This window comes from Leopardus geoffroyi, chromosome D4 (assembly GCF_018350155.1).
Source record: "Leopardus geoffroyi isolate Oge1 chromosome D4, O.geoffroyi_Oge1_pat1.0, whole genome shotgun sequence".
NCBI classification, from domain to species: Eukaryota; Metazoa; Chordata; class Mammalia; order Carnivora; family Felidae; genus Leopardus; species Leopardus geoffroyi.
Window position 1 is genome coordinate 6,412,501 of NC_059342.1, and position 21,295 is coordinate 6,433,795.

A 21,295-nucleotide genomic window follows, 5' to 3' on the forward strand; every position below is an offset into this window, starting at 1 on the left:
ATCAGGGCAGCTGGTCTAAGAGAACACTGACATCTTCCTCAAGTAAGAAACTCTGATGGTATATCTGGATTCCCCGACAAGAGCATTCAAAGAGCAAGGAAACTTGAACTAGGAAAGAAATGATGGTTCATTCTGGATGGGGAAGCAGGTTTGTGCCTGGGGAACTCAGTATAATCCTTTGGAACTGATGCTACCCCCTCCATCTCCCAAGGGTAGCCAGGGTAGGGGGAAAAGATGGAAAAGAATTCAAGCTTCCTTTCTCAATAAGTAGGAGTAAGCAGTGTCTTGATATCTGTTTGGTTTAGAGTTTCCTTTGACTTTTACTTGATGTAAATAAACTATAATTTGATTTTCAAAAAAAAATTTTTTTCCTAGAGTTTGACAATGTAACTCCAAAATGAAAATCCACCCCATCAATAGATCAAGAGAGCTGACCTATTAAACCCAGCTAAACCCTGTGCCCAACTCCCTTCCCTCGGTCACCCTGAGACCCTCTTCTATGTTTCCCAGGTGACTTCAAATCCCAGCAGTACTTCTGTGGCTTCCTGTAAGACTACACTCTAACTACTGTCCTGTAACCTCTGCCTACTCTCTTCCACCGAATAAGGCTAATTTTTTCTTTAGACTATCATAGTCCTTAAAAACTGCTGGCAACTTCGATGGAAAGTGGCACTATCCTGAAGGTGATTTTTCAATTTGCCTCAAAAGGTGGCTCAGTGGGTTGAGCCTCTGACTCTTGATTTCGGCTCAGATCATGCTTTCATGGTTGGTGGAAATCGAGACACATGTCAGGCTCTGCGCTAATGGTGCAGAGCCTGCTTGGGATTCTCTCTCTCTGCCCCTACTCCACCCCCCAAATAAAATAAACATTAAAAACTTAAAAAAAGGGCTTTAAAATATTCAGGCTCTTTGCCTAAGTAGTTAAACTTACAAGAGTTTGCCTGAAGGAAATAATCAGCAATATCCCAGAGATTTACATTCAAAGATGTTCACTGAATGGCTAAGATACTTAAAACACTGTAAATACTCTTTATGTCCAGAATGGGATATTAATTTTGCCTGGTTACCCAGTAACATGGAATGCAGGCATTAAAAAAACTCTATCTACATGTACACACACATATACAATACACATATATATACATACATACTGTGTATTTTAGAAGACTGTTTAATCCACAGAAAATCATACAAGGTATTTCTTAGACGCAAACAAGGTGGAACAATGTGTTATAAGACAAAGACCATGATCAATGTGTCCAAAGGCTCCATTTGGAGCCTGCAGGTCTCCTGCAGGTCCTCAGCGCAGGCAGCAAGAAGAACTCCTATTGAGGTTTCCTGGATCTTACAGTAGGAGGGGATCCTTAGGAGATGCTGCAGGTGTACGACGTACTCAGAGAGCAGCTGAGGATGGACGAGGACCCAGGTGTCCGACCTCCAGCCTAGGAATTTCCCCCTAGACTCTGCTACCTAAGTCAGGACCATATTCAGGAACGCGCGGAAACTTATACTTACAAAACTGACATGAAGCAAAACTGAATCCCACCTGGCGAAAGGCCAAACGTTTTAGCTTTTCCTATTAACCTATGCAGCTGATCTGCTCTATTGCCCCATCCAACCAGCAACGCTTTCCCTCGTCCGCCTCCCCTCTCCATTCCAAAGGTCTACAGAGCATTTTTTAAAGCGCCAACCCCAACCGGGACAGCCAGCGAATCCCGCGGTGGGCACTCCTTGAGGGAAGGACGCTCCCTACCTGCCGGCGGGGAGACTGGCGGCGCCTCCGCACGCGGTGGCCCCGGAGCTGCTGCAGCAGCAGGTGGCGCGGGTTCTCGAGCTAATGAGCTGGCGGGGGGCGGGGCGGGGCGGGGCGGGACTCCGCCCCACCCGGCCGCAGCCCCGCCCCTGAGACGCCGGCGCGCACTTCGTCCTTGATCCATTCTCTAGGCTGGGCTCCTAGTGGGGAGTAAGCGGTTGCGTTCTAGGAGAAAAAGTAGAAACCGAAAGCGAAAATAGAGGCCCGGGTTCTTGTAAATCAGCTGTTAAAGAGAAAAGCTTCCTCATTAAAGCAATCTAATAATTCCTACCTATTCTGTTAAAACAGAGGTTGAAAAAATAAAACAAAGGTTGAAAACAAACTGACGTCTGAGCTGATTACAAAGACTTCAGACGGCTTTTATTTTAGGAATCCAGACACCTGACGTTCTGCCCATCAGGTTCCCCCCACCCCCCAACCCCCACCGCCTTCTGATAAAAGCTTTTCACAAGATGAAGGTACATCTTGTCGTAGCTGGATGTAATTCCACAATACATACGAAGTAAAATGGCAAGCCCATATGGCTTTGGTTTTTATTCTAGAAAGTACGGGTGTGTGTAATAGGAAATCTACTTTTAATACGTGAATTTTGAGGACTTCCTCAAAGTTCCTCGACATAATGAAACTTAGGTTGCTTTGACATGAAAAGAACTTCCCATCACCAGTTACATCTTTTAAGAATGCTCTCGATCCCTGCTGTCTTGCCATCCTTGGGGGTTCAGGTTAGGTTAGCACATTCTAGGCGAAGATTAGGAAAACCCTCCAGACCGTTGGAGGAGACTAGCTAAAAACCATGTGAGTCACACAGAGGGTGATGGCATAATTTACTTAAGCGTTCCCCATTGCTGGACTTGTAGGTGCTTCCCTCTCTTCCTCCTTCCTTCTTCCCTCCCTTCTGGTCTCTCTCTGTCTCCCTCTCTTTGTAATTTTAAATTGGTAACCTGAACTCTTCATTGTTTTGACTTTCCTGCTTATTTATTTCAACTGCAATTCAAAATACTGCATAACGGATGAATATCAAGATGTCCATTGCCTTGGTTATGGCATTTGCTTCCCAAGTAAGACTTCACATTCTCAAGAGTATCACGTTTTTATTATTTAACCTAGAAAAATATTGAGGATGATACTGCCTTAAAAATCTGGTAGAGAGTGTGAAATTCTCTTTAGCCTCAATCAAATTGTAAATATACTTGGAGATTCAGCTGAGACGCTCCCTCTTTCAAATCTCTTTTTGAGGCCACATAGTGGAATACGGTAGTATTATCCCAACTTTGTCTGATATTTTCTATTTTATCTTTCATTTTTCTAAAGATGAGAGTTAAGACCCAGGACACAAGATTTCATGACCTGTGAATGTGGTCATGACTATTGTGTGAGGAAAAAAAGAAAGAAAAAAACTGTCTCTAGAGCTACCTGCTGCTAACTAGCTAAGTTATCCTGAGCAACCAATTCACTGAGTAGTAGTGAGGATTAAGTAATATCCTCTTAGATGGCCTCTATGATCTATGAATAATTTTTCAAACTGAGAGGAGGGGGCAGGGAGGGTGTTTAGTTTATTGTTTGCTTTACTAAGGTGATGTCCAGGATCTACATAATGATCAACAGAGAAGGCAGAGAGTGAATGGAATCTGCCTTTCTCTGAACTCAGTGATGGGAATGGAAAGTATTTACTCAGATTGCTGCTCAGTGATTTACATATTAGTAATTTGATGATTGCTGATCTTATTCATCTTCCCCACCTGTTTTCACCCTTCAGCCATTGACTTCCCATACAGCTTATCAAGGTTCTTACTGAAGTTTTTGGTACCTTCTGGAGATATTAAAAAACAAACAAACAAAAAAACCAGGATGTGTTTAGAAAAAAGGAGAATTTATCACTTCAAAAAATATATGAGAGTCTGTATGTTACTGTACTGGAATTAAAATTAAAAAACGTAAAAATATACATGAGAATCAAAACAATCCTGACTTTGTGATTTGGGTAAAGTAGACGGAGAAGTGCTGAGACAGGAGGAGACAAGTGAGAAGCCGAAGGTGTGGGATGAGACACCCAGATCATCTTCAGTATTGCCATATCCTTTCTCACTGCTCTTACTCTATTCATTTTTAGAGGAAAACACTCATCATTGCCAACGTGCCATTTCTCAGGGTGTTTCTAAGGTTGACTCGCATCACAGTTGACTTGGCATAGGTGTTTAAATACAGAATCCAGGTCTCTGCTGAATCCAGTTCTCCTGGGGCTGGTCTGGACATGCACATTTCAACACCATCCCTGGGTGGTTCATGTGCACACTAAAGTTTTGAAAACTGATGGTATAATGTTTAAGGAAAAACTGAACCAAGAGTTCTTTGCAAGTGCAGACGTAGCACCCTTTCCTGTAATTTGGTTAACGAGTATCAGTACCACCCTTCACTCTAGTTCTGCCTATCCCACTTCCACATTTGCCCTTAAAACGAGAGAGATGATCTTTGTTCTGTTCTTAAAAGGAGGATAGACTGTAGGTTCTGAACAACTGGGCTTGAAGTGCCATTAGCAATTTCCTGGTGAAGGAGCAATTTCCAGTAAACTTTCTTGATCATCACAAACAGGATAAAATAAAGAGACTTTAAGAATATCAACAACCTGCTTGGTTTGCATTGAAAGTTTACAAATGCATTTTATTACTAGATAGAGAGAATATCCAAATGTGTCTCCACGTTCTATTTTTGATCGTGTGCAACTGTAAATCGCTGCCCTGTGTTATGCCCATCTCTCTCTCTGTGTCCCTATCCGCCACCTGCTGCCTTCTGTTGGCTTCCTCCTTCATCATCTGTTCATAATCTGTACATCTGTGCCAAACAGATTTCATTGATAACACTTTGCCCTAGTCACACAAGTGTTTAAAATACAGGAGTAATTCACACACGGGGATGGTCAGAGAGAAGCAGCTGTCATCACCTGACACCCATGTTCAGATGCTTCTCTCACTTTACACTGTATTTGTCTCCTTTCTCCCTGTCCTCAGCTGGGGATGGGCTGGCCAATTGAAGAGTTCTATCTAGCCTTCAAAGGGGAGCTCCCATGCTGTGGGCACTTGAAAACAAAGATGAGATCTCCAACAATGTCCCCTGTCCTCAGGAATTAATAAACCCACAGAAATACTTATGACTTGAATCAATGCTGTGGGACTTTGGGACTCTATGGGAAATAACTTAGTTCTAAGGTATCTCAATAAATGAAGGCCACTAAAAGTAAAGTTTACAAGTGGGAGATACCCTTTTAGAGGATACTAGAAAATATTCTTTATTGATTTAATATCCTAGACTAAAAATTACATAAGTGAATGTTATACAAGTCAAACAGTCCCCTCGGAGTCATTTCACTTGATTTAAGGGCATGATTTAGTTCCAGTGTCTCTTGTAGAATTGCCTCCAGAAGTATTATCTTATACTCACACTGAGATTTAAACCAAGAACTATGTGAGTTCTCAATACCTAAAAGTCTTCAAAGCCTCTCCTTTGAAGGAAATAACTGATTTTTCTTCTCTGGTCTGAATAAGTGTTTATTCAAAGGTTATAGTCACATCCAAGTCACAGGATTGAGAACCTACTTAATCTGCCACTCCTGACTGCAGACTCATCATAAAAGAATGAGAAGCAGTTGTTTTTTTTTCTTTTCCCCATCTTTTACTGAAAAGACATTAAGGCCTTTCTGTTTTGAGAAAGAGAGATGGGCAGGGAAGATAAGCAGTTTCCCCATCACCCATGAGGGCTGGCCTAGGTTTGGGTTGGAAAGGTAGTCCTAGTTTTGCTTCTGGTGCAGTAGGGTTGGTATCTGTCACCCTGTATTTCACAGACTCCAATAATTCTGGAAATAACCCTCATTTGATTGGTTTTGGTAAAGGGGATAATTAATGCCTGCTGTAACCACAAACGATTTAACCCAGTTAGGTCATCATTTTTCATGCGTTTATGGAGGGCAAGAGGAAGATGGGGAGCTGACATGGGGAAGAATACATTCTAACATTGAAATGCTTGTTCCCAGATTCACTTAGAAGAAATCAATGGGACTATAGCAGGCCAAGTGGTACAGCATTTCCAGGGATGCTTGCCATAGGAACAACAGAAACAGAATTAAGACTGAGGTCTGGGTATGATTTTTTGGTGTCCCTGGGTAGCACAAACATATGTTGTGCCCTTCTTGTGAAGAGTTGAAAAGGAAAGGTAATAGATAATAAAGTGGATCACCTTATTCATCAGAGTTCAGAGACTGTTCTCAAGTTTTTAAAAAGGGTATTTGTGCTGATTCCTCAGGGGTGCAGGAGGCTGAGAGTCACAGGCGGAGAACAGTCATGTGAGCCACATGGGCTGGAGAAAGAGGAAGTCAACCCGGGTCTAGTCTAGTGGTCTTTTCATAGTCGAGAAGAAGGAAGAAGGAGGAGAAATATAAATAGGTACTGTGAGTGGAAAAAAATCGGGAATGAGAGAAATACATAGAGAAGATCTTGGAGTCTATTAAACAGGCTGAGGAGAACATTTGCAGGAAATTCTTCAGAAAGCTTATGTATTATTTTTCAGTATTTCAGCTGTCAGTTTATATTTCCTTAGAAAGCCATTACATGCTTGGACTGAACCATGTGAAGCCTTGGTTTTATTCACTTTACACTCTGAAATATAATCACCCTTCGCCCGTGCTGAAAAAAGCTTTCCTTGACTCTGCTGCCCCCTTAAATTACTGTCATCTCCGATTACGCCATCTCAATGGCACACCTCAGCAAACTATATCATCACTTTCTTCAACTATCAAATTAACAAAACAAAAAGCAATCATTATAGTAAAGATTAATACAGTAATAGTAAGACATAGATTTTGTACATGTCGGACTCTGTCTTGGTAATTTCCATATATTAGCTTGCTTAAGTTTTATCCTATGAGGAGGGTACCGTTATCACCCCTATTTCAGAGATATGGATACTGAGGCACCAGTGCCTAAGTAACTTGTGTAAGCTTCCACAGTCAGAAGTGGCACAACCAAGGTTCAAACCCAGGCACTTTGGTGCCTAAGCTCTTAACTACTATACAAGTGTGCAGTGAAATTGGTATCCTTGCTTACTGCTGCTGGCACTGTGTATTTGTTCAACCTCAAAAAGTGAAAGAGGCAACTGGGTGACTCAGTGGGTTAAGCATCTGATTTGAACTCAGGTCATGATCTCACGGCTTGTGGGTTCAAGCCCCACGTTGGGCTCTGTGCTGACAGCTCAGAGCCTGCCACCTGCTTCCGATTCTGTGTCTCCCTCTCTCTCTGCCCCTCCCCCACTCTCTCTCCCTCTCTCAAAAATAAACATTAAAAAAATGAAAAAAGCCCTGAAACACACTTGCTATCTGACCCAGTAATTCCACTCCCATATATCTATATATGTATCTATATGTATATCTACATCTATATCTATATCTATATCTGCCTGAGAACTGTTCATAGTAGTGTTACTCATAATAACAAAAGATAGGGATAATATAAATATTCATCAATTTAAAAATTTTTTTAATGTTTATTTATTTTTGAAAGAGAGACAGATCGTGAGTGGGGGAGGGACAAAGAGGGGAAGACACAGAATCTGAAGCAGGCTCCAGGCTCTGAGCTGTCAGCACAGAGCCCAACGTGGGGCTCAAACTCATGAGCCGTGAGGTCATGACCTGAGCTGAAGTCAGAAGTAACTGACCGAGCCACCCAGGTGCCCCCAAACATCCATCAATTTTGAACAGATAAACAAAAGATGGTACACCCACACATTTGCATATTATTCAGCCATAGAAAGGAACGAAGCAGTATTATATGCCACAACTTGGATGAAACCTGAAAACCTTATACTATGTGAAAGAAGCCAGAGTCAAAAGACCATATACGTTGTACGACTCCATTTATGTGAAATGTCCAGAATAGGCAAATCTATTGAGACAGAAGGCAGATTAGGAATTGCCAGGGGCTGGGGGAAGCAGGAGAACGTACAAAACTCAGTGATGTTCTCTGTTGGTTCAAATGTATAAACATGTTCCATGATTCAAGTGTAAGTTTGTAATTTACACCGTGTTCCCCACAGCTTGGGAAACTGTTCCAGAATAGCTTACTACTGAAGAGCTTCTGGCCTCAGCCCACACTGTGCACCTAGATGCCTTCCTTCACAGACCGAGGCTCTTGGCTAAACCTCATTCTCAGATTAATGGAGAAATTCATAGTCCTTGGGAAAGCATCTCTGTTAAAAGGAAATACTACCATACATACCTTGAATTTTCAAAAATGTTGTTTGTTTAAAAACTACTTTATGATATACAGGGAAATGGTGAATAATTTTACGGTCCTGGGGGGGAAGGACTTTCAATGACTTGAGGATTTTACATCAATTCTAAAATATGTGTACTACTCAACTTGGTATTTACAATCAACATATTAAATGGTTATATATATATGAAGCTGTTTATCACAGTGTTATTGACAGTAGCAAAAAAAGAAAAATCCAACAATGAAAATTGTATACACACTTGCAGAAAGTCATACACCTTTTAAAAATGGGACATATGGGGGCACCTGGGTGGCTCAGTTGGGTAATTGTCCAACCCTTGATCCCAGCTCAGGTCTTGATCTCAGGGCTGTGAGTTCAAGCCCCGTGCTGGGCTCCGTGCTGGGTGTGGAGCCTACTTTTAAAAAGTGGGATGTATGAATGCTATCTAACAAACATGAAAATCATGCTGCCATGCAAAATGATTAAAAGCACCTATTTGTGTGTGTGTGTGTAAAAACATACAAACATTCAGTAATTCAGACAGTTATAAATAATACACATACTCATTAAAGTTGTATGTTTGTTTTTTTTTTAAGAGAGAGAGAGAGTGGGAGATGGGAGGAGAGAGAGGGAGAGAATCTTAAGCAGGCTCCACGTCTAGCATGGAGCCCGACACAGGGCTCAATCCCATGACTCTGGCATCATGACCTGAGCTGAAATCAAGAGTCGGACACTCAACCAACTGAGCCACCCAAACACCCAAAGTTATATGTCATTTGATACTGAAATAATTTCCTTTAATCCTCTTACCCGTATTCCATTGTGTTCAATAACTATACATAGATTTCTCTTAATTCCAAAGTTATATATTCTATGGTCACTTTTTTCACTTCTATCTTAAAATTGTGAACAATATCGGGGCACCTGGGTGGCTCAGTCGGTTAAGCATCTGACTTCGGCTCAGGTCATGATCTCGTGGTTCGTGAGTTCGAGCCCCACATTGGGCTCTGTACTGACAGCTCAGAGGCTGGAACCTACTTCAGATTCTGTGTCTCCCTCTCTCTCTCAGCCCCTCCCCTGCTCATGCTCTGTCTCAATAATAAATAAACATTTAAAAAAATAAAATTGTGAACAATATCATACATATAAGAGTATAATGTAGGTATATCGTTTGAAGTGCATCCATTGGGTTTCCACTGGGAACTGGAATTCTACTCGGTTCAACTGAAGAGATGTTAATGAATACACTATTTAAGAGGGTGTGGGTGAGATTAAGAGAACCATGAAGTTGGGCCTGAACCATCAACAACTAGCAACCGTGGGAAGTCCATACCATCTCTGCACTAACATGCAAAGGAGGAAAGCATTTCCAGAGCTCCATGAGCTAGAGCCACAGAAGAGAGGCCTCTGGTCAAGAGTTCCAATTGTGGGAGGACCCAGCCACTACTAGGTCATCAGTCCCAAACAGAGAAGGAAAGTAGAAAACATATCCTACCTCTTTCCTCCTGCTTCCAGTCTCCTCTTCGAAGTGTCCAAACACAAATGGAAACAAAACGAGCTGTGGTGAGCCCAGGTGATACTCTCCAAAAAGATCTGCCTCTAGAGGCATAGAACAGGGCAGGGGAGGAAGAGTGGATATGAGGAAAGGCAAACAGAAAACCCAAATGGTCTGCCTGTTTTGCCACTCAGCAATTATTCTTGCCATTGATCAGGTGAAGAGAAGCTCATCCCCTACATATGAGAATCAGAAGCCTACCAACCACTATACTGCTTTGAGGTGATGTCAATTTGGGTATACTTTGACCTAGAAACTAAATTGTAATATTTGTCTCCACCAGCACTCTTGACACAAGGTAACAAGGAAAGGGGGCAAGGAAGAAATGATTAACATTTTACATGTCTGTCTGTCTCAACAGCTTGTTGCAAGGCTAAAATGGATAATTATAACTTCCTACTTCATTTATGTTTCCCTTGCCCTATGCGGTTCCTTTGTAGATCAGGAATTTTTTGCCTGGTGTGGTGATACAACATTTAATTTCTGCATGTTCTGAAATTTAAGTGGTCTCGACCTTATCAAGTTCCTGCAGCTATTTAATGACCATTAGTACTGCACATGGGAGTATTCAGATATGCCCAGTGAATCTCTGGTCATCGTGCAGAGTTCTCCTTGCCCTGATTGTATAGCTGCAACCCAATTTCTCCTTGGTAATTGGGATCAGTTATCCCAATTCCATCACAGTGAGAAACCAAAATGATGAAGGGGGCAGATCCAGCTTCCAATTCAGTAGAACCACAGCTGAGTCCTGTGGTAGAAACATTCCTTTCTTTTGAACTAGGACTTCCAAACATGGTCAAAGTTTGTAGAAATGGTGTGCTGGACATTTTCCATTTGTCCCAGCAGTCTTTGTGCCTAGGAGGCTGACCTCTAAAAACTGTATGAGCCTGGTTTCCTCATCTTTGGCTTCGGGGTAGATCCAGCTAATGGAAGACCTCAGCAGGATATCGGAGCATGAGAGGACACAGACGGGCCTTTCTTTTCCACCCTGTCCTCAATTGGAGCTGAGGGTGTGGCAGTGGCTCCAATGACAGAATCTCACCCTGCTGGGCTAATGGTCAGTACTGACTGCCTTCCTCTGCTGAACAGCATAGCTTCTGTTGGGTAGCCCTCACCTACAGCCACACCTGTGGCTCTTGCCTGGTTTTAGTAACTGTTCCACCCCTCTGGCCCCTTCTGCTCCCAACTATTGCTGGTTATGACTGGTTATTGAATACAAACTATGTGCCAGACACTGTGAGAATTGCCTAAATACATTATGTCATTTAGTCCTCACAGTCCAATAAGTTCGAAGGCTTTTAGTCCTATTGTAGAGATAATATAGTTTTAGAGATTTATGGAAGTGACAGTGACAGAGTTTGACATAGAATCTAGGGGTCCTTATGCTAAGGTCTCTGCACTCAAATACTATTCCCTGCTTCTTTTATCAGTTAATATCCTGCCTTAAAGAATCGAGGTTCCATATGGCTTTGCTCCTGTGGCACAAAGGATACCTTGACAACACACCCGCTCCCACAGTTGGGAACATGAATGCTGGTAAGATTTCCCCATCCAGCCATTCAACAAACAGCGTCTGGAATGTAGGACCCAAGCTCCAGAATGCTAAGGGTCAGTGCTGACAGCATTAAGGCAAGCCTAGGAGGTTGGTTTGGTGCTTACTCACAGGGAACAGGGAGCTTTGTGTCTATTAGTGTGCAGTACCATACTATTGTGCAGTGACAGGATAGACAGCCCAGAAATAACCCCCACATTTATATGGCCAATTAATCCACAAAGGAGGCAAGAAAATACAATGGGGAAATCAAAGTCTCTTCAACAAATGTAGCTAGGACAGCTACATGCAAAAAAATGAAACCGGGCTACTTTCTTACACCATACACAAAGATAAACTCAAAATGGATTATAGACCTAAATGTGAGAGATGAAACCATAAAACTCCTAGAAGAAAACATAGACAGTGATTTATTTGACATTGGCCTTAACAAGGGAAACAAAAGAAAACAAACTACTGGGACTACTCCAGAGTAAAAAGCTTTTGCATGGCAAAGGAAATCATCAGCAAAATAAAAAGGCAACCTACTGAATGGGAGAAGATATTTGCAAATGATATATCTGATAAGCAGTTAATATTCAAAATATAAAAAGAATGTATACAACTCAACGCCAAAAGACACAAACAGTCCAATTCAAAAACGAGCAGATGACCTGAACAGACATTTTTCCAAAGCAGACATACGGATGACCAACAGACATGTGAAAAGGCACTCAACATCACTAATCAAGGAAAATCAAAACCATGAAAATCAAAACCACAATGAGATATCACCTTACACTAGTAAGAATGGCTAGAATCAAAAACAAAAGAAGTAAGTGTTTGCAAGAATGTGGAGAAAAAGGAACTCTCATGCACTGTTGGTGGGAATGCAAACTGGTATAGCCACTGTGGAAAACAGTATGCAGGTTCCTCAAATAATTAAAAACTGAATTACCATATGATCCAGTAATTACACTATTGGGTATTTCCCCAAAGAAAATAAAAACACTGATTCAAAAAGATATATTCACCCCTATGTTTACTGCAGCATTATTTACAATAGCCAAGATATGAAAGCAACCCAAGTATCCATTGACAGATGAATGGACAAAAAGATGTGGTACACACACACACACACACACACACACACACTGGAATATTACTCATCCATAATGAGATTGTGCGATTTGTAACAGTGTGGATGGAGGTAGAAGGTATGATGCTAAGTGAGACAGATCAAAGACAAATATCATATGATTTACTTATATGTGGAATCTAAAAAACAAAACAAACGAATACACGAACAAAAGTAAAAACAGACCCATAAGTAGAGAAGAAACCAATGGTTGCCAGATTGGGGGGGGGGGGGTAAGGGGATGGGCAAAATGGGTGAAGGGGAGAGGGAGACACAGGCTCCCAGTTATGGGATGAGAAGTCACGAGGATGAAAGGGACAGCCTAGGGAATATAGTCAATGTAGTCAATGGTATTGTAATCCGGTTGTATGGGGCAGATGGCGGCTCCATTTGTGGGGAGCACGGTATATAGACTTGTCAATCACCATATACACCTGAATGTAATGTAACATTGTGTGTCAACTATACTTAAATTAAAAAAAAATGCAACTGTGGATCATATGTTTAAGTGACAACCTCTCATCAGACACATTCTTTTCTGGAAGACAGACCCAACAGTGTGGTTGACACCACTTCTGGAGAGTAAGGAGATGGCTCCTTAAACTCTTTAGAAGCTCAGCTGGGCGCGGGAGCAGGGATTTCTCTCATGCATGGGTCACTTACAAACCTCACTGAGGCCTCCTCGTCCCCTCAAAACCTGACAGCTGAGCCGCTGTTGGTTTGAATTTGCCTCTTTGATCTCGCCATTCTCTCCCGGGCACCTGGCGGGACACAGCACACTAGGCCTCGGGCAGGAGAGGGGCGTCTTTCAGGAAGCCAAGGGCTGCGCTGATTGGCTAAGCCTTGGAATCACTGTCAAGGCCGTCCAATCCCGAGGCTCCGCCCGCCGAGTCCCGGTCGAGTCTCGGTGGAGGGGATTGCGGGCCTGGAGGCCTCCGCTGCGATTACTGTCCGCACCTCGGCCGCCGCCTGCTGCCCAGTGAGTGAGCGCCGGGCCCGCGGGACTGGCCGAAGGCCGATGGGGAGGGGGGAGTCCGCGCGGCCGCCTCTGCCGGCGACGAGCTCCGGGGTCCCGGGCTTGCCGGGCAGCGCGGGGCGCCCGCTCCTCGGGAGCACCCCTCGTTGGCTCTCCTCTCGTCCTCCCGGGTGCTGACCGCTATCCCCAACCTCGTTTCGAAAGAGCGGGCTCTCCTCGCAAGGAACCCTGGCTTCTCCAGAATCGATGTAATCGAGCTGGGAAAGGAGGCAGAGCATTATCCGCGGAAATCCGCATACCACTGCAGGAAATACCCAAGTTACTGCATTTGGGTCCAGGGAGCGCGGGTGGAGTTACCATAGGGAAAACCTCCCGGAAGCTGTGGGTTCTGAGCTGGAATTCGCGGGGTGGGGGGGGGGGGGGGGGGGAGGGGGAGTGACCTAATTTGAGAGGGATGCAAAAACGTACAGTAAATTATTGTAATGTGCCACTAGTCTTAAATGTAGGTAATGTACCATTTGATCAGGAAATGAATCAGCACAGACATTTGGATAACAGGTCACCCATGGGTCATGAATCTTTCTTTCTCTTTTTCTTTCTCTTTCTCTTTCTTTCTTCCTTCCTTCCTTCCTTCCTTCCTTTCTTTCTTTCTCTTTCTTTCTTTCTTTCTTTCGTAAAATCAAATCATAGTTCCCAGGGGTGACAGGAGTAGGGCTGCCCGGAACTTGCAGCCCCTACCTATTCTCCTCAGATATACCTCTTCCCATCTTAAACGTTGGCATAGTTGAGGGCCTGAGGCATTGAAGAGCCCTTTCTAAGGTCTCAGGAGTAATCAAAGGAAAAATGAAGGCAGAAGGGACCCGAATCAGCATTCTCAGCCCCTTGAGACACACTGGTATCTAAGCTGTAAGTAGTAAGACTTTTGTCACCAGTGATTTGTCACCAGTGATAAAGTTGTAATTTTTGAAAGACACCTTATTCAATTTGGTGAATTCAAAGTTATCCCTATTGCAGGATCACTCTTGCTTATTTTCTGATAAATATTTTGTGAATGGGAGAAAGCTGAAAGTATTCTGGACACCCTAAGGAACCGCTTAGATTTTGGACAATGCCTTTGTTAGGGTGGGGACAGAGGGGAAGCTGAAGATACTGAACTCTGGGACATAGTTCACAAGGTGTGGTACACTTATTTTCAGGTGTGGGTTCCCTTGGGGACCACAGGGAACTTCTTCATCCTGATTGGATTCTACATTTAACCCTTGGGAGCAAGACCAAGAAACTGAGGCCCAGGAACAGGTAAGTCTATACCCTAACTTCCAGATAGTTTCTCCTCCCTAGATGGCTGATGTGAGCACTATCTCTCCACTTCAGGAGAGATCCCACCCCCTTCTCAACAGGGGCACTGCCAGAGACACAGTTCTATAAGTTACAGGGTGAGAGTGTGTGTGTAGGAATGGGATTAGAGGACAGCTGTTTTCTTCATAAATGTTTGTAACATGTGTAAAAATTCAATCATCTACTCCTTTGTGCAAGAAAAAAAAAAAAAAAAAAAAAAAGAATGGCAAGTGACCTAAGCTTGATTTCTCTTGTATCACTCATGTTCTATGCAAACATTTATGGGAAAACGACATCATGGGGACTTCCAAGATGGATAATATATTGCTACTTCCTTCAAGCAAGTTCTGGCCTGCTGTTGCAGACAACTGACTCGGGGTGCCAAAGTTCAGAAAAAGGAAAGAACTTCTGTTACATCTCCCTACCCTCAGTGGGTGGCCTCTGACTCTCTGGACAGGGGATGGAGTGGGGCTGTGGCAGAGGGGAAGAGAAACCTCATGACCTGCCTCTTCTCTCCAGTGAGTTGTTCAGCCTCCTATGCCCAGCACTGAGGCTGACTCTGGCTCTGAGGTCCCTGTAAATCAAGAATGCATCTTTGGCAAGAATACAGGGAAGTCACTGAAGTCTGGCTTGGAGTGCCCACTTGCCTGGAACCTAGTTAGCAAGGATAACTATTCTACCACCTGGCACAAAATTCCCTCCCTCCCCCAGCATCTTCTCCCCAGCTAGCCAGAACCCACTATTTCATGATAAGGCTGTGAAAAACATAAGCTCTGCTGGGTTTCCTACAGAAGAGTGTGGGTGCGTTGGAAAGCACTGAGGCTGGTCGGTCCGACGTGAGGTTCACAACCTGCTTGGTAGCCTACCAAAGAGAATCAGCACTATTATTGAGGGGAGAGCGGTGGTAGTTCCCCTAAGTTTTTTCAATCTTCTGAAAGTAAAATTAATAATAAACCGAAGGCCTTCTGTACCTACCCAATTGGATTAAGAACAAAAAATTGACATTTTGGCTCCCTAGAAGTGATAGAGCACTTAAGAACTTCCTAAGCATGATAAATAAGATAGGCAATACCATGTATTCATTTAAAAATTGCTTTTCCCAGGACATTTAAGTGTCATTATGTTCTTCCCCTCTTGAGACCTTCAGCAGAAGCTGAAGAGAAGAAAGGTGAAGCCAGAAGAGGATGGCCAAGGGATGTCACCAGTGGGTGACACAATAGGGGTATATAGGAGAGGGCCAGGGATCACAGGAAGAGTGTTGACATAGTGACCTGGAAACACCTAAAACTTCCTAAACACAAATACAAGGAGCACAGAGAAATCTGTCTTCAAGGTGTCCTCAATGCATCTTCTGAATCACCCCTTCTCAGAAGCAAAGTTTCTGTCATCCAGTTGTATAGAAGGTCTGTACAACTGTCCCTCACAGAAGAGAGAGTGATCTTTTAGTTTGTCTGTTTTTAAGTATTCAGTTCTTCAAGATTTACAGTGGGAAGCAAAATCAGGAAACATGGAGCTGTATACCTATAGAGAAGGAGGAGATTCTGAAATCATCTTCGTTCAGTCAGCTGGTCGTAGGTTAGCAAATGTTGGCCATGCTGGTTAAGTTTGCCCAAGATCAGACAGCTACTTAGAAGAAAGGACTGTAATCCACACTGTATTCCTAGCTCAGAATTTGATTTTTTTTTTTTTTTTTTTTTTTTTTTACATTTTTATATGGTATCTGGTATCTGGTATTTGTTATATGGGCAGTCCAAAGCATCCTATATGAGGATACATGTAGAATATATCATTTTAAGCCTCATTGCTTTTTTACATTTTAGGTGAAGATGGGGTTTATATTCTCAAAATCTATGAATGAAAACATGAAAAACCAACAGGAGTTTATGCTTATGAATGCTCGACTCCAGGTACATTTTCAAATAAGTTTTTATATTGTTACAGTGGTTAAAGTTTCTATGACATACTCCAGCAGTATTGTTCTCTTTGGCCCCAAAAGGTAAAATGCTCTTGGGCCTCTATCCTAGGAGCCAAGATGAAATGGATTACTAATTATCTGGTAAATGGGCGTGTTTAAATCTCCAATCTAGATCCTGGTATAAAAATTTCCATACCAAAGGAAGACGTAACTGCTTAGAGTGTAGGGGAGGTAGAATGATGCCCCTCTCCTCACCAAATATGTGCATCCTAACCTCCTGTGGATATGTTGCCTTACATGGCAAAAGAGACTTTGAAATGTGATTAAGTTAAGGAGTTTGAGCTAAGGAAGCTCCTGGGTTATCCTGGATTATCTGGATGGGCCCAATGTAATCACAATGGTCCTTATAAGGGGTAGAGATGGGGCGCCTGGGTGGCTCAGTCAGTTAAGCGTCCGACTTCAGCTCAGGGCATGATCTCGCGGTCCGTGAGTTCGAGCCCCGCGTCGGGCTCTGTGCTGACCGCTCAGAGCCTGGAGCCTGTTTCGGATTCTGTGTCTCCCTCTCTCTCTGACCCTCCCCCATTCATGCTCTGTCTCTCTCTGTCTCAAAAATAAATAAATGTAGGGGCGCCTGGGTGGCGCAGTCGGTTAAGCGTCCGACTTCAGCCAGGTCACGATCTCGCGGTCCGTGAGTTCGAGCCCCGCGTCAGGCTCTGGGCTGATGGCTCGGAGCCTGGAGCCTGTTTCCGATTCTGTGTCTCCCTCTCTCTCTGCCCCTCCCCCGTTCATGCTCTGTCTCTCTCTGTCCCAAAAATAAATAAACGTTGAAAAAAAAATTAAAAAAAAAATGTTAAAAAAAAAATAAGGGGTAGAGAGAGGACAGAGGGTCAAAGTCAGAGAGAAAAAAAAAAAAGGTTTGAAGATGCTACACTGCTGGCTTTGAAGATAGAGTGAAGGGCCAAGGAAGGAATTCAGGTAGCCTCTAGAAGCTGGAGAAGGCAAGGATGTGGATTCTTTCCTAGAGCCCAGAAGGAACACAGTCCCACAGCCCGCTTGGGATTTCTGACTCCAGAACTATAAGATAATAAATTTATGCTGTTTTAAGCTTCAAGTATAATTTGTTATAGCAACAATAGGAAATTAATACACACTCTGAAAACTTGACACTGGATTTAGACATAGGCTGATAGCAAAGTAGAAGTAGCAAAGTAGAAGATTGTCTAATTGCCTGATATTGTCTAACTGCCTAATTGTCAGGAAGTATTATGAAACGTTATAAAGGTTTGACTGAAATTATTTTCCTAAGGTTTCAAACAAAGATCTCTTGGCTTCTGGGGTTCATTATGGCCCTGGGGATAGAAGGTCCTACTGTGAGGCAGTATGGTGAGTGGTTAAAAGTGAGGACTAAAGACAGACCAGCTAGGTTTGAATCCCATCTCTACCCCTAACTGTATGACTTGTGCCTCAGACTCCTGGTTTATAAACTGGAGGTAACAGTATCCCCTTCACAAGGTTGTTTTGAGGATAATGATGGTCGTGTAAAGAGAGTACACGGGACAATGCTTCAAGTCCTCAAAACAGTGTCTTTCACTTTATAAGTATTCATGGTTGCTGCCATGATTGCTATTAAGAGTGTCCTGTGCAGGACAACAATTTCTTTTGGGGGAATGGGACAATTTAAAGAATGGAAACTGAATTTTTGTAACACAGAAAAGTGGCCTAGGGGAGATTAAACATTAGGCATATGAACCAGCCAAGAATGTCATATGCCCAGAGAGTCTTTTGTCCAAGATCTTTGGAAACTATAGATTTTTACATCCATTCCCTTGAAGTCAGGATATGTGAAGGGTGTGGGATTTTATCCTATTTGCAAGATAACAAATTAGCCTGTTACTATTTGTTGGACGCTGGCAGAATACAGGAGACACTTCCATCAGAGACAGAGGACTTCACTACTCATAGCACAGTAAGCAGCATGAGCTTGAGGTTGGCATGAGTTTTCCCCGTGCCCCTCAAGTCTCAAGAGGGCATGCAGGTTGGCTTAATTGGATGCTGAGGTGGGTACAATGGGTTCGGGACACAGCGGAGGAACAGCGAGCTATGGAATCTACTACTTTTACCGTGACTGGTCAGCCAGGCTGCTCTTAGGTAAGACTTGTTACTTCATTTCTCAAGGTTTCTCACTGCAAACACAACCCTGAGTAATGGCCCATGTAAACAACAGTCAGACCCTATATCCTTGGCCTACCCAGCAAAAAGTACAGGAATGGCCCATGCAGTTTGATTCTCCCAACATGTGTTTGGTTAGGATGATTAGTTTTTCTTTGTTGATCAGGATATACTTTATTATTTATCTTCTAATTTCAAGGAAGGATGATAAAAAGAATGTAGATCAACACTATTAAAGCAGCTTTCCACCTTAAAGCTACTTGAGTTCTGATCTTAACTGGGACAGGCTAGAGAGAAACATAATCTGTAGAAATTTTGGAAGATTAGGTGGGTCCTCAAATATTTCCTGTTTAAAGGAATTAAACTCCTAACATCTTTCTTAGGATTTAGAGCTATTCTTTTATTGAAAAAAAAGTATCACAAAACATTTGATACATTCTAGAGAATATATTTATAAGTTATGAAGCATAATAAAATGAGTACTGATGAACCCATTACTAAATTGAAGAATTTTGTTATCACAATACACCTGAAGCTACCTACAGGTTCCATCCTATATGTTGAGTGAGCCCAAACAGTTAAAGCCGGTCTGGAATTGACCTCATATCCCAGAGCCCCTGGGACTGGGCAGGACTCAGAAGATGTAAGGAATGGGCCACTAGGGTAGAAGATTTCTTGTCTTTGTAAGTTCTTTAAAATATTTTTAAAAATCCCAGTTGAAACATCATATGTACTAATGCCTTTAGCCCATGACGGCATGTCTTTTGGTGCTTTTCCTGTTTGATGGCATCTCAATAAAAGGGGTAAAGAGAAGAAATAAAGCAAAACTCTTATTAAAGAAAAGCCTAATGACTAGAATACTTTTCCCAGTTTTTTTTTCTTACTTCTACTTTTTTTTTTTTTTTTTTTGGTAAAATAGGAGATAAATAATAACTCAATCATTCCATATTATTGGGTGTTTTTTTTTTTTCATTCAGGGAAAAGAACAAGAATTAGAGATTCAGCTATATCTCATACCAGTGCCCAGGTTCTTAACTGGCTGTACAATACTCACTCAGGGCTTTGGGATATTTAGGTCCCACCCCAGACCAATCAGATCTCTTCCTGGCCGGGCATGCTGTCACTGTTCTAAGCTCTCCAGGAGACTGTAATGCACAGTCTAGTTTGAGGTCTTTGCCCTTCGTTTTCCATGATGCTACATAATTATAATCAATGATTGGCAGCGATTTAACACAATGCATATTGGAGATGGAACCAAATAGTTTTCAATTTAAGTAAGCTAATCAGGAAATTAAATCAGTCACTGGAGTCTGATTAATAAGAATTTGTAAAAGACTTCAAATCGGAAAGTTTTCTCTTCATTACAACTTTGGTTCAAGTTGAGCTAGAGGGGATTTATACTACTAGTTAGAATGATGTTTTCATATCATCAGCAAACTTCAGTTTCCCATTGCTTTGTTTAGCATCTCTTACTCATGATGGTGGCTATACTCAAGTAAACGAAGTATCAAAAAAAAAAAAAATGAATACTTTCTTAAAATGCCATTAGATGGCATACCTAAACTAATTTCATATCACTTGAGTGGCCAGAAAAGCATTTTGATATTATATAACAGAATGGAAACTGAAAATGGAAAGCAGAAAGAATGAGGGAAGATTCCATAAGTCTTTGCTGTGCTCTAGAACTCTGTAAGCAAAGCAGTTATGATCCATGTAAAGATAAGTCAGGTAGTTTATTCACCGTTTACTGTGTATAGACAACAAACGCAAGATTTAAAAAATACGTGATTGTATGTCTATTGTTAGTTTGGTGTTAAAGAAATGAGGTATAGTTATAAACCAAAAAATACATATTTAATATATATAAAATAATGTGCTGTATGCTAAGCAGGACTCAGAAATGCCTAAGGTATGTGCTCTATATTCAAGGAACTTATCATCTAAATTCAAGGAATTTATCATCAAGGGTGAGTCATGCTGCAAATAACCAGATGTTTGTGTGTATGTATGTGGTAAGCAGAACATTGGCTCCCTAAAGATGTCCACACAGTAATCTCTAGAACTTTGAATGTATTATCTTGTGGCAAAATGGACCTTGCAGATGTGATTAAGGGAACAGACCTTGAGATGGGAAAATTATCCTTGGTGATCCATGTGGACCCAATCTAAACACACAAATTCTTTTTTTTTTTTTTTTTTTTTTAGTTTTTTAATGGTCATTTTTGAGAGAGAGAAAGACAGAGACAGAGAGAGACAGAGAATGAGCAGGGGAAGGGGAGAGAGACAGGGAGATACAGAATCTGAAGAAGGCTCTGGGCTCTGTGCAGACAGCTCAGAGCCTGACGCAGGGCTCAAACGCACGATCCGTGAGATCATGACCTGAGCCGAAGTCAGATGCTCAACCGACCACCCAGGGCCACCCAGGTACCCCTAAACACACAAATTCTTAAAAGTGGAGAGGTGAGGACAAGAGAGAGAGAGAGAGAGAGAGAGAGAGATAAATACCAATGTGGAATTTAAGAAACAAAACAAGTGAGCAAAGAAAAAAATAGACAAAAAAATAGACTCTTAACTGTAGAGAACAAACTGAGGGCTACCAGAGGGG

General features: G+C 42.3%; 2 protein-coding genes across 9 annotated transcripts in view; one reads left to right on the forward strand and one right to left on the reverse strand.

Moving 5' to 3' along the window:
• Window positions 1-21,295, reverse strand: part of CD274 (CD274 molecule) — a 64,891-nt gene that overhangs the window by 21,712 nt on the left and 21,884 nt on the right. For 3 of the 4 annotated variants that reach the window (XR_006710499.1, XR_006710498.1, XM_045470261.1), the window contains exon 2: window positions 1,754-1,978. Coding sequence is in view for 1 of the 4 variants with exons in the window: in XM_045470261.1 (XP_045326217.1) it covers window positions 1,754-1,937 (184 nt within the window). In the remaining 3 variants the exon portion in view is untranslated. Of the gene's footprint in view, window positions 1-1,753; window positions 1,979-21,295 lie in introns of those variants that run through there. The other variant, XM_045470262.1, reaches the window with a different exon arrangement.
• PLGRKT (plasminogen receptor with a C-terminal lysine) overlaps window positions 13,168-21,295 on the forward strand; it is a 43,204-nt gene continuing 35,076 nt past the window's right edge. Inside the window, exons 1-3 of one of the 5 annotated variants that reach the window (XM_045470263.1) lie at window positions 13,168-13,274; window positions 14,468-14,567; window positions 16,427-16,513. In XM_045470263.1, the coding sequence (XP_045326219.1) occupies window positions 16,433-16,513 (81 nt within the window). In that variant the 5' untranslated portion in view covers window positions 13,168-13,274; window positions 14,468-14,567; window positions 16,427-16,432. Of the gene's footprint in view, window positions 13,279-13,500; window positions 13,520-13,778; window positions 13,830-13,987; window positions 14,178-14,467; window positions 14,568-16,426; window positions 16,514-21,295 lie in introns of those variants that run through there. The other 4 variants (XM_045470264.1, XM_045470266.1, XM_045470267.1 and 1 more) reach the window with 4 other exon arrangements.